The sequence below is a fragment of the Carya illinoinensis genome, chromosome 1 (genome assembly GCF_018687715.1).
Source record: "Carya illinoinensis cultivar Pawnee chromosome 1, C.illinoinensisPawnee_v1, whole genome shotgun sequence".
In the NCBI taxonomy this organism is placed as follows: Eukaryota; Viridiplantae; Streptophyta; class Magnoliopsida; order Fagales; family Juglandaceae; genus Carya; species Carya illinoinensis.
The window spans coordinates 3,287,431-3,300,288 of NC_056752.1; the positions used below are offsets into that span (position 1 = coordinate 3,287,431).

Consider the following 12,858-nt stretch of genomic DNA (forward strand, 5'->3'; position numbering starts at 1 on the left):
GGGTGAAGTTTATGTTGGTAAGATTAATTGAACCCAAGGTTCTTCTAAAAGCAATATTTTTTGGGTATTACTGGATTTTCCCCCTAATTTTTGGAAAAAATGGTGTATTGTTGGATATTCGTATCAACTTAGTGTTCCATTACCCATACGAGAAAACAAAAAAAGATTTATTTCTGCTTGACAAACAAAGAAAAGTTTATGTTAATGCGATTTGTTGTATTCTAACTTTTTCTTTTCTTGAATAAACAATGTGCCCGATCTCTCTATCCAAGAAATCAACATCAATCATGGAAGGAAACTATATATCTATATAAATAATAATAATTAATTACCTCGTGATTCATCTAGCTTGTACTCATATAGTAATAAATCGACATTATAGTATACAAATCAATATAGTAGAACCCATTTCAAATACAATGTTTTCTCACAACTTAAATCGAAATAATAGCACCAACACAAAAAAAATGTGTGAAATGGAGAAAAACTAACATTAAGTTGTAGAAGCGACGACGGAGTGAAAACATTGAAGACAATGTCCACAAGGAACAAAGCTTCAATCGGCAAATAAAGAATGACATGAGGCTAGGGTTTCGGTGAGAGAGAGAGAAAGAAAGTTGAAATAGGGGATGGAAGATTTTAGTGATCCTAATTCTTAACCTCATATAATGAATCAACCATGAGTAAGTTTTTTAAATAAACCCGAATATCCGATTTCAAATTAAGTATCCGGGTTAGATAACCCATATATGGACCGGGCAGGTTCGGGTTTTGCAATACGAATTTTGGCCCAGGTTGGACTTAGAGCATTCACATTGGACTATGCATATGCATATGCAAAATCATCTCTTTTGCATATCCACTTTATCATTTCAACAAAATTTCCACATTGGTTTATGCATATTTAAAATAAAATAATAATAAAATATTATCATTTTATTATTATTTTTTTTGCCTAATTTTTTTTTAGAGTGCAATTTCCATGTACTGGTTTTATACATGCAATCAGTACCCAGTACATGGAAATATTTCAGTGCCACCAAACCTGTAGAATGCATGCATCCAAATTTACCAACTGTATATATAATAAAATTCATCAAATTTAAAGAGTATCAATCAAGCTTTCATAGAAGGAGAAATTCATCAAATCTATTACAGCCATGGACCACGACCCAAGTGAGTCTTTCCCACCAACCCAATATACACCAAACAGCACATATTAAACATGTACTCAGATTAATACATTTGACTAATATCAACATTCAAAACTTACATTTGACTATATCAACTTCAGAAGATACATGTGACTGATTCTATGTATCAAAATCAACTTAATACAAGTTTCAAAAAGTTGATTTTGATACAAATTCATTACAATAACAGCAACCAGCAATCAGAAAACAGCAACCAACAAATTGTATCATCTGTGAAACAGCAACCAGCAACAAGTCCAGTGGCTCCAGCACCCTTCAACAGCAACAAAAACAGCCTTGCCATTGGGTCCTCCAGCAGCTCCAGCACCAGCACCAGCAGCTCCAGCATCAGCAGCAAGCAGTACAAAATATCCCACCAACAACAAATATTCACCCAACAAAATGTTCCCACCCACCACCAACCACCAACAAAATAAAAGGCCCAAATAGATGTACAAAAAAGGGCTTGGTGTTCATAGCAACCAGCAGTATATAAATATCCAAGCTATGTCACCACAGTGTCAAAAAAAAAATCAAAAACTACACAAAACAAAGCATACAGGACTATGTACGAGATATGGCCTTATTTCTTTGTTCCTCAATAATTTCCATTTGAAGATTATGGAAATACTCTTGCTGCAAAGAATTCATGGAACCAATATCCAATTTCATAATTTCCATATCATTTTTCCTCTTCTTTTCAGCTAATATTATAGATCTTTCTTCTTGAGCCTTAATTTCCATTTCAACCTTTTTCTTCTTAATAGCCAATAACTCAGAATTGCGGTTTTCTAACCTCATTATGCTTTCTTTTCTCTCCAACAGCATAATCTTCCTATCATCTGTCATGTCTCTTAAGGCTTCACTAAATTCTTTATCTTCTCTTTCCCTACTTTTTCTTTTTTTCTCTCTTTCTTTTTCAGATTTTTTTCCCAAAGGTCTCTCACACTCCACGGGCACATTTTCCATTAGGTCCTCTAATTGTATTGAGTTTAGAGTACTACCTGAACGTGAGACGTTGTCTCTTCTTCTTACACTCTCCATGTGTGTTTGCCATTTCGGTTGATTCCTTAAAAGATTCCAACAATGATCCAAGGTGAAGTTGGTTTTTTGGGTCTCTCGGTACAAAATTTTTGCCTTGTCAATCTACAAAATAATAGAACAATCAGTAGGACAAATCTGAAATTATTTTACACAATGACAAAATAAACGATTATACCTTGTCTAGCTCGGTTGCACCGCTTGGATGCATTCCTTCAACTTGGGCCAAAGAACCACAAAATTTATTGACACATTTTTGAATGGTTGACCACCGATTGGTCAAAGATGGTACAGATCGTTCTTGACTGTTAGGTTTTTTATAAGTGGAGTAGTAATCATAAATTCTACTCCACAACTATGTGGAGGTTTGGTCAGTCCCCCGTATGGAATCTGTACTAACGTTAAGCCAAGCTGAAATGAGGAGAGTATCTTCCTCAATAGTAAATGACACACCCCGCTGGGATTTATGTTTAGGTGCCCTTTTTTCCCGTTGGGGTTGTGTCGCTTGGACATCAACGAAAGCAGCATCCACAGTAGGGTTGCTTATACCACCCTCACCACTTTCCAACAATGTGGTGAAGAAGGGATCTTCATCAATTAAAGTGTTCATCCTTCAACAAAATATTGAAGGACAAAATGTTACTAAAACAGCACATATTAAGCAAAACAGGACCAACATGTTTAAATATTTCAGATTAAGCAAGGTCACATGTTTACAAAATTCAGATTATGTAGTTTTTAAGATGATATACAGATTTATCTAAATACAGGACATAAAACAGGACACATAACAGGACATAAAACAGTACAAAAGCCATCCATTTTTCTTGTAATTGTTCTAATAAAAATCTAAAATCTGAATGCAACAAGATCAAAACTATGTTTTCTTTCACTTGGTTCTGCCTAAGAGAGGTCTATACTAGATAGAGATGCACACTGACACATAAATGTAATTAAATGTAATGTAAAGTAAAATGAACAAGAAGCTAGAATAGAAGCTGCAGTCTATGTACAAAATTTCTATTATTATTTTTCTTTCTTCTATAATGGCTATCAGCTTCAGCAATAAATTTCTTTCTTCTTGTAGCACGATTTGTAATAGGTCACAGGTGGGTACTTTATATGATTGTAATGATGATCTTGAACATGTGGATATTTATTTATTGTTAATGCAGAGAGGCGCTTAGTTTTATTTTTTTTCCTCACTAATTGTTTGAGTAAAAGAAACATGTTCATGTGGAGCCTAAAGACTTTTGTCTGCACTTTAAACCTTTCGGTTTTTTTAGAATAGTGTTATTGTGATGTAAAGCAGTGTCTTTACAAGACCATAAACTACAACAAAATGGTATTGTTGATTTGCCGGGAATAGAAATCGAAATGACTCATCAAAGTTCAGAAATCGACAAATCTTTGTCACTATTTTACTGGTTTTGAGCGAGAAGGGGATGGCAAGAACAACATGACATTCCATGAGATTCACAGATCAGAAACCTAATCTAAACCAAGAACAACATGAAATTTCCAAATGGCAACAGAAAAACATCCACACACTTTCACCAATCTAAAACCCTAACTGAAACTGTGAAGATAAAGTGAGAAATCATACCTGAAATAGCAGAAAAGTAAGAAAATCAGCAACCTTGATGATTCCCAGCAGCAGTTGCAGGCTCCGTCGACGAGAGGTGCACGGATTTGCTCCTTCCGGTGGGTGGTTTCGGTCGAGAGAGGGATGAGATTTGGAGAGGAGAAACCAAGTACTATGCAAATGAAATAATCCCGTTTGGGAGAGGGGGGGTTGTTTCGGGGAGAGAGAGCATGGGATGAGAGAGAAATAAACATTAAAATATAACTTGGAGACTAAACAGTGGATATGGAAAGTTATAAATGTACTGTTTATAGTTAGCTAAATTTTTGGAGATAGAGAATCCAATGCAGCTCAATTTATTAATATTATGTAAAATTGACTTTGCATATGTGGATGCATAGTCCAATGTGAATGTTCTTAGGTTGCAATTCGAGACTAGAACCCGATTATCCAAATTCCAAATCGAGAAAAATACAACTCGGATGAACAATCCTTATACTGTCGTATACTCAAGGCCTAATGGCGCTCAGTTTGTTCATACGGACAGCTGGGACTGTCCCTTTTATTTTTTTGCTTTTTGACTAATTAATTAATTTCATCAACTCATGCTACTTTTACAAATTTCTTCTTTTAAAATTTCATGCCAACTTTTGCTTTTGGTACTGCACGCTTTTCAGTTCTTTCCTTCCTTAAGGTGCTGAATCTCAGAGTTTTTTGACTCACTTGCCCTGCTTCACCCTTACCTTTCTTCATTTGTCGAGGTTTTTCCAAGGATGAGAATATCAGATTTCACGTCGTTCTCGTCGAGGCTCCAAATCATCACCATGGCTTTAGCAGCTTCGTGGCTTTTCTTCTTAGCTGTCGTACTGATAATAGTGAGTGCTTTTTTTACCTTCTCTTCTCTTCGTGTTGGATTGAGCTCGGCTCGATCAATCGAGTATGTTGGATTCAAAACGTGTTGCGCCTCCGGCCGCCCAGAAATCACACCCACAATAGATAGAGACAATATTTAAGTGGTTCGGCAACTGCCTACGTCCACTGAAGCGGAAATTCGATTTTTCAATATGTTTGTACAATTTTACAAACACTCACAACATCTCTCTATCTCTCTCAAATGGCCTCCGTTCTGGGTTTCCCCAGAACCCATTTTTCCCTCTGCCCTCTGCCTAATCTCTCACCTCTGTGAGGATGATCTTTCTGCAACTGAACTCTCTCCTATTTATAGGAGGAGTTCTCCTCAAACGGTTGCCAAATTCGGTGCAACAAATTGCTGCTAAAATTATGGGATGGGTTGTCTGTGGGAGGCGCCTAACATTGTCAAGGGAGAATGGGTGGCCTAATAAGCCAAAGCACCTTACGGTGCATGTGCAAATTAGACCACTTGGGTGGCTCTCAACAATCACCCCCTCCACCCAAGTGTACCATACCGGGCTGCTTGCAAACTGATTCATTCTTCAAATGAATACACCTTTTTCTTTGACATGAGAGACTTCTGCTATCGAATACGCTCCAATGCATCTGCAGGTACGTCTTCAAATCGATGTCCAAATGCTTTTCCAAATGCATCTTCAAATACATCAGCATCGTCTACATCCACGGAGCTTGCAAGGAATTTTCTTCAGAGGAGATTTACCAGTGCTCAATTGCACAATCTCAACTCTCTAGGATTCTTCTTTTGCTCGAGTCCATGAGTCCGCACTCATGTACACCTTGAGCAAACTGAGCTTCGCTCTAGGCTCATCCGAGCGAACAATCTGCTTCGCTCTAGCCACATCCGAGCGAACAATCTGAGTAAACTGAGCTTCGCTCTAGGCTCATCCGAGCGAACAATCTGCTTCGCTCTAGCCACATCCGAGCGAACAATCTGCTTGGTGCCTTTACAGCTTTCAAACCAGGCTCCATAATCCTACAATCACACCAATCTCCAACTTGGAGACTGGTTCTCAACATGCCGAGCTCTATCTCCAACATGATCCCTTATACAATTTTACAGCTCATGTCTTCAACTTAGAAGACTAACTAAAGTGATGCATAACTTTAGTTCATCACGTACAATGCCCTTAATCAACACATCTACATAGGGCAACACATCTCCCACTGCACTGGGAATCAATGGTCTCGCAGAGACCTTGACACATATCAGAGAACCTGTTGCTGAGGTCTCATCTCTGATCTGGGTGACTGACCCTTCATCTTGCTGCTATCTTCAGTCGCATGTGTCCATCTTGTGTGCAGTCTCCGACTTGCATAATCTCCCTTCTTGCAAGATTTTTCTTCATACCGTAGTTCACTACCTTCATTCAGCAGGATACATTTTAAGGTAGTAACCACCATGGAGGTCTGATCGTCTTGGTAGTTCTTTAGGTGTAGATATCCTTGGAACATCTGACGTTTTGTTCCCATCTCTCACACATGTACTTCATGTTGTGGTCTAGGGAGATTTCTTTAGAAAAGTAAAACTAGGTTCCTTTTACTTTCTCATCTAATTCACAAGACAATTACCACGAGCCAAGACCAATTAATCATTCGTGACCTTCCAACACCAAATGCTATTGGCAACAATAGCAACAATCTCCACCTTGTGACTTTGACTGGTCCCACAGTCAAGCTCCACCTCAATGAAGATCTTCATAGCTCCCGCTATCATGCTTCACCATAAAAGCATATCCACTCAGAATAAACTAATTCCAAGCATTTCACTTCGGCCCATGTCGAAAATAACCTTGCTGAAAACTATGGTGTAACTTCCACGTTTGGCTCTCCTGGAAGTTCATCAGCCATCGACATGAATTTCCACCACACACCCTGCATTAATGCCAAACCAATGCCTGTGTGTAATCTTGTGGACCTGCTAACATTAACACATCCTCTATCATGGCAACTCATGCCATGAGGATATACATGTCTCTTTTTTCATGGAGAGAGACACAACATTAGCATCAATACCAGTATCTCCATTTACTGACTTGGAGCCATTTGCCGAAACTGCTCATTGTACTAGCCGTTTCACCAGTCGCTAGTATCACTGTTGGCTTCAGGGATTGATTTGCCCTTCAACGCCTTTGAGAAAACACTACTGAATGACTGCTGTCTTCAAGCTGTCTTTAATAGCATTGTGTACTGCAAGAAATGCAATGCCATGTATTTCTTCAGTCACCATATTCACAGCATCATTCTCAATTTTCTCCTGATTTTAGCAGTCTCTTGTGGCCTGTCTTGCCACAATTTCTAGCGAGTCATCTGTTGTCCAGATCTTGACTTGCCTCTGTCCTTACAATCAACATTCAGGACCAACAACTCGAGATCTCTTTTGCGCACCTCCTCATCCAGGATAAGATCTCTTACATTGAGAAACTTCAACTTCGACCTCTTTGCAGAATTACTCATAGCCATTCTCATGACCTCCCAACCTTTTGACCACAACGTCAAATGCTATTGGGCAACAATAGTACCTTATGCCCTTTCTGAAGTTGAACAATTTCTTCATGACATTGCTTTAATGAATTTACCGTAGAAATGAATAGTACCTTACTAAGTCAGTTCCCAGGAAAGATTGGAGGGTCACAATGGACACACTTAAAATTTCCAATCTCCTAGACAGAACCTCCTTAGACTGTACGTATCCACACTACCACACCAAAGCTTCATCTGCACTTTGTTATTTGCAACTGGCTTTTCAAAGAAAGCCACAACGAGATCCGATGCGGTTCTCCTCTTAATAACAATATGCTCCATGAGTTGTATGACTGCCAAAACCTGCTGATATAACAAGTTAATTAGCATTGCCCAATGATCTGAAATTTGCTCCATCAAATTTCACGATCCCAACTGGCTTAAATTAAGCCCAAAACCAATGAGTCCATCATGACTCCAACTGGCTACGATCAAGCCCACAACTGATCTGCAACACGTGGACGGTTCAGATCAAATGTACCGATGGCGAATCTCAACATTCCCACCGTACCGATGAGTCCGGAATGATCCAAATAGTTTGTCACCACTATTTGATCATCGCGATGGAACTCTAACTGGCTACGATCAAGCCCAAAATGATCTGCAACACTTCGACAGTTCAGATCGACTGTACTGATGGCGAATCTCAACATTCCCACCGTACAGATGAGTCCGGAATGATCCAAATAGTTTGACACCACTATTTGATCATTGAAATCGGACTCCAGATGACTTAGATCTAACCCAACAAAGATCTGAAAATCGAACGGTCCAGATCTCTCTGGCGCGTGTACCACACGCGCCGCAGTAGGGCGTCTGAGGTGCGTCTGGCGCGTGTCCAACACGCGCCAGAGTACTCCGAGTGCGCGTGGGGGCGCGTGAGCGCGTGCCCTGCACGCGTCTTCAACCCACAGCCGCGCGTGAGGGAGCGTGGACGCGTGTCCCTCACGCGTCTTCATCATCTGCCGCGCGTGGGGGCGCGTGAGGCCGTGTGTTCCACGCGTCTTCTTCCTCCAGCCGCGACTGAGGCGCGTGCATCGCACTCTCCGACTTCCAGGGGCGCGTACGGGCTCCTCCGACATCCGTTTTCGACGCCGTTTGCGGCTACGGATCCGTCTTGATGAGAGGAACATTGTGGTGTGATGAAAAGTTAATTTTGATCAACTGTAATTTTCTGGGTAGCACGAACCGAAGCTCTGATACCATTTGTTGCGCCTCCGGCCGCCCAGAAATCACACCCACAATAGATAGAGACAATATTTAAGTGGTTCGGCAACTGCCTACGTCCACTGAAGCGGAAATTCAATTTTTCAATATGTTTGTACAATTTTACAAACACTCACAACATCTCTCTATCTCTCTCAAATGGCCTCCGTTCTGGGTTTCCCCAAAACCCATTTTTCCCTCTGCCCTCTGCCTGATCTCTCACCTCTGTGAGGATGATCTTTCTGCAACTGAACTCTCTCCTATTTATAGGAGGAGTTCTCCTCAAACGGTTGCCAAATTCGGTGCAGCAAATTGCTGCTAAAATTATGGGATGGGTTGTCTGTGGGAGGCGCCTAACATTGTCAAGGGAGAATGGGTGGCCTAATAAGCCAAAGCACCTTACGGTGCATGTGCAAATTAGACCACTTGGGTGGCTCTCAACAAAACGTACGTCAGACTCAAGCATCACAAATTTTAGTAGGGCCGACTCCGACTACACTCCTGCTTTTAGCATGTTGATCTGTTAATTAGCCTACACGCTTCGTAGTTCTCTCTATTCCTTTTTCTCGAACTGGATGATCAGGTAGATAGAAAATGTATTAATTTACCCTTATGGATCTATCAATCTTCCGATTGGATCTGACATTTAACTGTGTAAGTCGAGATGATTATCTTCAAGTTGTTAGGTTCTCAAATAAATATGAAATCGGCTTGCTTCGAGCTGGACATTCACAAAGTTATTCTTCAGACTTTATAAATTCGACATGATAGATTTGTATCATCCATAAAAGGTTTGAATTGTTAACTCATGAGTATTGATGCTATTCTTGTATTGTGGGAGCATTGAATCATTTCCTTTCGATGCAGAGAATAAAGGGTTTAGAGTCTTTAGAACAAATCAATAGTATTATAAGTATCTATAGCAATTGAAAAAGGTGCGGCTCTAGTTCAAGAAGTCCTGTATCCACACATGCATGGGGCCTGGCCATGGCATGCTTTTCCAGCCTTCTGTAATCAGTTCAGTCGTACGTTGTCATAAGTATTGGAGGTTGAAGTTGATAAACATGATGATGGACATGCTTGAGACACATTACAAACTGTCAAACTGATACAATTCATTTTCTGAAGGGCACGGAATTCAATATCAAAAAGCTCTTTTCCATCGAAATGGCAACTGGTGTTGGAAAGGGAAAGATGGTGACCGTGTTGAGCATTGATGGAGGTGGCATCAGAGGGATAATTCCAGGCACCCTCCTCTCCTTTCTTGAATCTAAGCTTCAGGTTCCTACTTCTCACCGACCCTAGATCATTTCATTCTGTTTCATATAGTTTGTATATAATCTCTGGTATGCATGTTTAGGAATTGGACGGGCCCAGAGCAAGAATTGCAGACTATTTCGACATAATTGCGGGAACAAGTACAGGTGGGCTGGTCACCACCATGCTTTCGGCACCCAACAAGGAAAGCCGTCCCCTCTATGCTGCAAAGGACATCAACAACTTCTATTTAGAGCACTCCCCAAAGATTTTCCCCCAGAGCCGGTAAATTTTGAATCAAACAACAAAACTAAAATCCCTTGTTCTTCGACATTTGTTAAACTAGCAACAAATGTGAAGAGCATTATGTTGACGGAAAGTACTCTTTTAACTTTTTTAATGGAACCAGCCAGAAAAGCCTTGTGAGTTCAATGACTGGCTTGATCGGTTCGGTGATGGGGCCTAAGTATGACGGGAAGTACCTGAGATCATTGACAAACGGGCTACTAGGCAATCTAACACTCAAACAGACCCTAACAAACGTGATCATACCTGCATTCGACATCAAGCTCCTTCAGCCAGTTGTCTTTTCTACCAACGATGTATGTGTATGTCAATAATAGTTATAGTATAGCTAGGCTGCAAAGTTCATAAGATTATTGGAATTGTGGCCACAAACGAGAAGTGATGATCAGTCTTCATGATTCTAATTTTGGGTACAGGCAAAACTGAATGATTTGAAGAACGCTAAGCTAGCAGATATTTGCATCAGCACCTCTGCAGCACCCACTTTTCTTCCAGCACATCACTTTGAGACAAAGAATGCCGAGGGAAAGACTAGGAGTTTCCATCTCATTGATGGAGGGGTTGCTGCAAATAATCCTGTAAGTAGCTGATTTGATCATTTAGAGGCACATTGGACCAAGTTCACAAGCTTTATTATCCTGCATAAACTAAATCTGCAGACTATGATGGCCATAAGCCAGATATTGAAAGAAATATTAATGCAACACACCGAGTTAAGTGACATGAAAGCAATGGACTGCAGCAACAGAATGCTAGTTCTATCATTGGGCACGGGTGCGGCCAAACACGAAGAGAAGTATACTGCAGCCAGAGTCTCCAAATGGGGTTTGCTTAACTGGTTGTATGACAATGGTGCCACACCGTTGCTTGATGTATATGGCGATGCAAGCTCTGATATGGTTGATTTCCACGTGTCCACCCTCTTCCGATCCCTGGGTCGTAAGAGCAACTACCTTCGTATTCAGGTACGTACTAAGCGACATCTTAAAATGAATTCCTTTTAACATTTTTAATGACCATATGCTACAATAAATCAACATTTCAATATTCTCACTTCTCTCTCAATGATCAGTAGGATTCAACACAGACGAAGAGTATTTAACTTCTAGATGAAAACTAGGATCATCTGTCCTGATGTCATGAATACCTACCATTTATAAATCAAAAGTTTTTGTTTTTAACATGCATGGAAATACATGGATTATAGGATGACAATTTGATTGGAGATGAATCGGCTCTTGACCTTGCAACCATGGAGAATATGCGAAGACTCGTGGAAATTGGGAAGGAGCTATTGAAGAAGCCAGTGTCAAGAGTGAATTTGGATACTGGCAGGTTTGAGGAAATTAAGAACGAGGGTACTAATGAAGAAGCACTTGTCTACTTTGCCAAGCAGCTTGTCGAGGAAAAGAAACTCAGAGAAAGCAATGAAACTCCCTAATCAGGAATATCATTTAAACAGTCTTGGATTGATTCAAACCTCCATTACTGTATAATGTCTTGTCCTAGTCTTCCTATAACAAAAGCTTCAGGGTCATGGGTTTTTCTTTTCGGATTAACTGGAAGCAGTATCCAACAAAATAGTGAGATTAAAAAAAAAATTATCTCAAACAGTCAACTGAATAGAAAGTTATGGTCTTCCAAAGTTGTGTTTTTTTTGGTACTTTCCATATAGATTGAAGGCTTTCTGCAGCGATAACTACCGCCTTGACAGTTGATAGATCGCCCCTTAGTTTCGCTACTGAGTAATGTTAAATACAATATATTCGTGCAAGCATCGTATATTTTTTGAAAAGGAAAAGTCTATTATTAAATAATTAATTTTTTTTATATAAATTTCATATTTATTTATTTTTTAAAAAAAGAGTAAAAAAAAAAAAAAATGAGAATACACCACTTGCGCAACTATAAATATAATTTATCATAGGTATGAGGAGGCGGCTTTGCAAAATCCGACCAAAACTTTGTCTATTAAACCTCCTCTGTTGACATCTTCCAAAATGGTCGATATTGTTACTTTGTAAAGAATAGGTGTTTTTACCAATTCCTATTATCCTTGTCCAGGTTTTCTGACTAAAATAAAAAACACAAATGTGTGATTTGGATAGTGAGTCAAAATGAAATGAGTTGAGATAAAAGTTGAATAAAATATTATATTTTAATATTATTATTATTTTAAATTAAAAAAATTAAATTATTTATTCTATTTTATATAACAATTTAAAAAAATTAATGAGACGAGACAAGATGAGATAAGACATTCAAATGAAGAGGAAAAATAAAATAAAAAACTCGTAAACCATGAACCCTCGAAGAACTCGAAACAGCAAGTCTTTCATTAAGCTTCAACCATTAAATGAAAAATATTCGTTAGATAACTAGCAGTCTACCACTCAAAAGTTTGATGCTCTTAATTCGGTCATACTCTTTCCTCGACTCTCTATCTGTCTAAAGGCACATTCATTGGAATAAAGTCTTAAGCAATACCAACGGCCACAACTTAAGTAAACCCCATGACACGAGTTGTCACTAAATATCACCATTGTCTTTCTACGAAGGAATAAAGTTGTTGTATGGGGAGAACAAGGTGATTTGAGGAAGAGAGAACCATTTGCGTGATGATTTTCTAGTACTTTCCTCCAATTGGATTACAAGGAAGGTTACTTTAGTGGAATCCAGTACAAACTAGATCTGGCTTTCGTTACCACGGCACGTGTATAGTGGATTTTGGAGTCTTAAGGCAAAATATTTTTCACCCTACGATATATATTTCTTTTCTTTGGGCACGGGGTGGAGTTTGTGAAGGTGCTATTGGAG

At 39.4% G+C, this 12,858-nt stretch overlaps 2 protein-coding genes across 6 annotated transcripts; one reads left to right on the forward strand and one right to left on the reverse strand.

The window, feature by feature from the left end:
- Window positions 1-1,709: 1,709 nt before the first annotated feature.
- LOC122306106 (glutathione S-transferase T3-like) lies at window positions 1,710-3,104 on the reverse strand. The gene is made up of 2 exons (XM_043118510.1): window positions 2,413-3,104; window positions 1,710-2,339 (listed from the first exon to the last, which is right to left on the reverse strand). The coding sequence occupies exons 1-2, from the start codon at window positions 2,443-2,445 to the stop codon at window positions 1,758-1,760; spliced, it is 615 nt and encodes a 204-aa protein (XP_042974444.1). The 5' UTR covers window positions 2,446-3,104; the 3' UTR covers window positions 1,710-1,757.
- Window positions 3,105-4,481: 1,377 nt separating this feature from the next.
- On the forward strand, window positions 4,482-11,686 carry LOC122306075 (patatin-like protein 2). Of its 5 annotated transcripts, XM_043118477.1 has the most exons (8): window positions 8,942-9,269; window positions 9,346-9,503; window positions 9,607-9,759; window positions 9,839-10,020; window positions 10,145-10,337; window positions 10,458-10,619; window positions 10,701-11,006; window positions 11,249-11,686. In XM_043118477.1, exons 2-8 carry the CDS (start codon window positions 9,453-9,455, stop codon window positions 11,480-11,482), a joined length of 1,281 nt encoding a protein of 426 aa, XP_042974411.1. In that variant the 5' UTR covers window positions 8,942-9,269; window positions 9,346-9,452; the 3' UTR covers window positions 11,483-11,686. The 5 variants fall into 5 exon arrangements, with proteins under 5 accessions (XP_042974393.1, XP_042974384.1, XP_042974411.1 ...); XM_043118459.1 differs by lacking the exons at window positions 8,942-9,269; window positions 9,346-9,503 and adding an exon at window positions 4,482-4,694 and having other exon boundaries at window positions 10,722-11,006; XM_043118450.1 differs by lacking the exons at window positions 8,942-9,269; window positions 9,346-9,503 and adding an exon at window positions 4,484-4,694.
- The last annotated feature ends 1,172 nt before the right edge of the window (window positions 11,687-12,858 follow it).

What these genes read in the sequence shown, in the direction of transcription:
- LOC122306106 (XM_043118510.1), bottom strand. Translation starts at nt 2,445, where the DNA reads ATGCATCCAAGCGGTGCAACCGAGCTAGACAAG. An exon ending in GTGCAACCGAGCTAGACAAG is followed by an intron (nt 2,340 to 2,412) that starts GTATAATCGTTT and finishes ATTATTTTGTAG; the next exon opens with ATTGACAAGGCAAAAATTTT.
- LOC122306075 (XM_043118450.1), top strand. Translation starts at nt 4,593, where the DNA reads ATGAGAATATCAGATTTCACGTCGTTCTCGTCGAGGCTCCAAATCATC. An exon ending in GGGTTGCTGCAAATAATCCT is followed by an intron (nt 10,620 to 10,700) that starts GTAAGTAGCTGA and finishes CTAAATCTGCAG; the next exon opens with ACTATGATGGCCATAAGCCA. An exon ending in GCAACTACCTTCGTATTCAG is followed by an intron (nt 11,007 to 11,248) that starts GTACGTACTAAG and finishes CATGGATTATAG; the next exon opens with GATGACAATTTGATTGGAGA.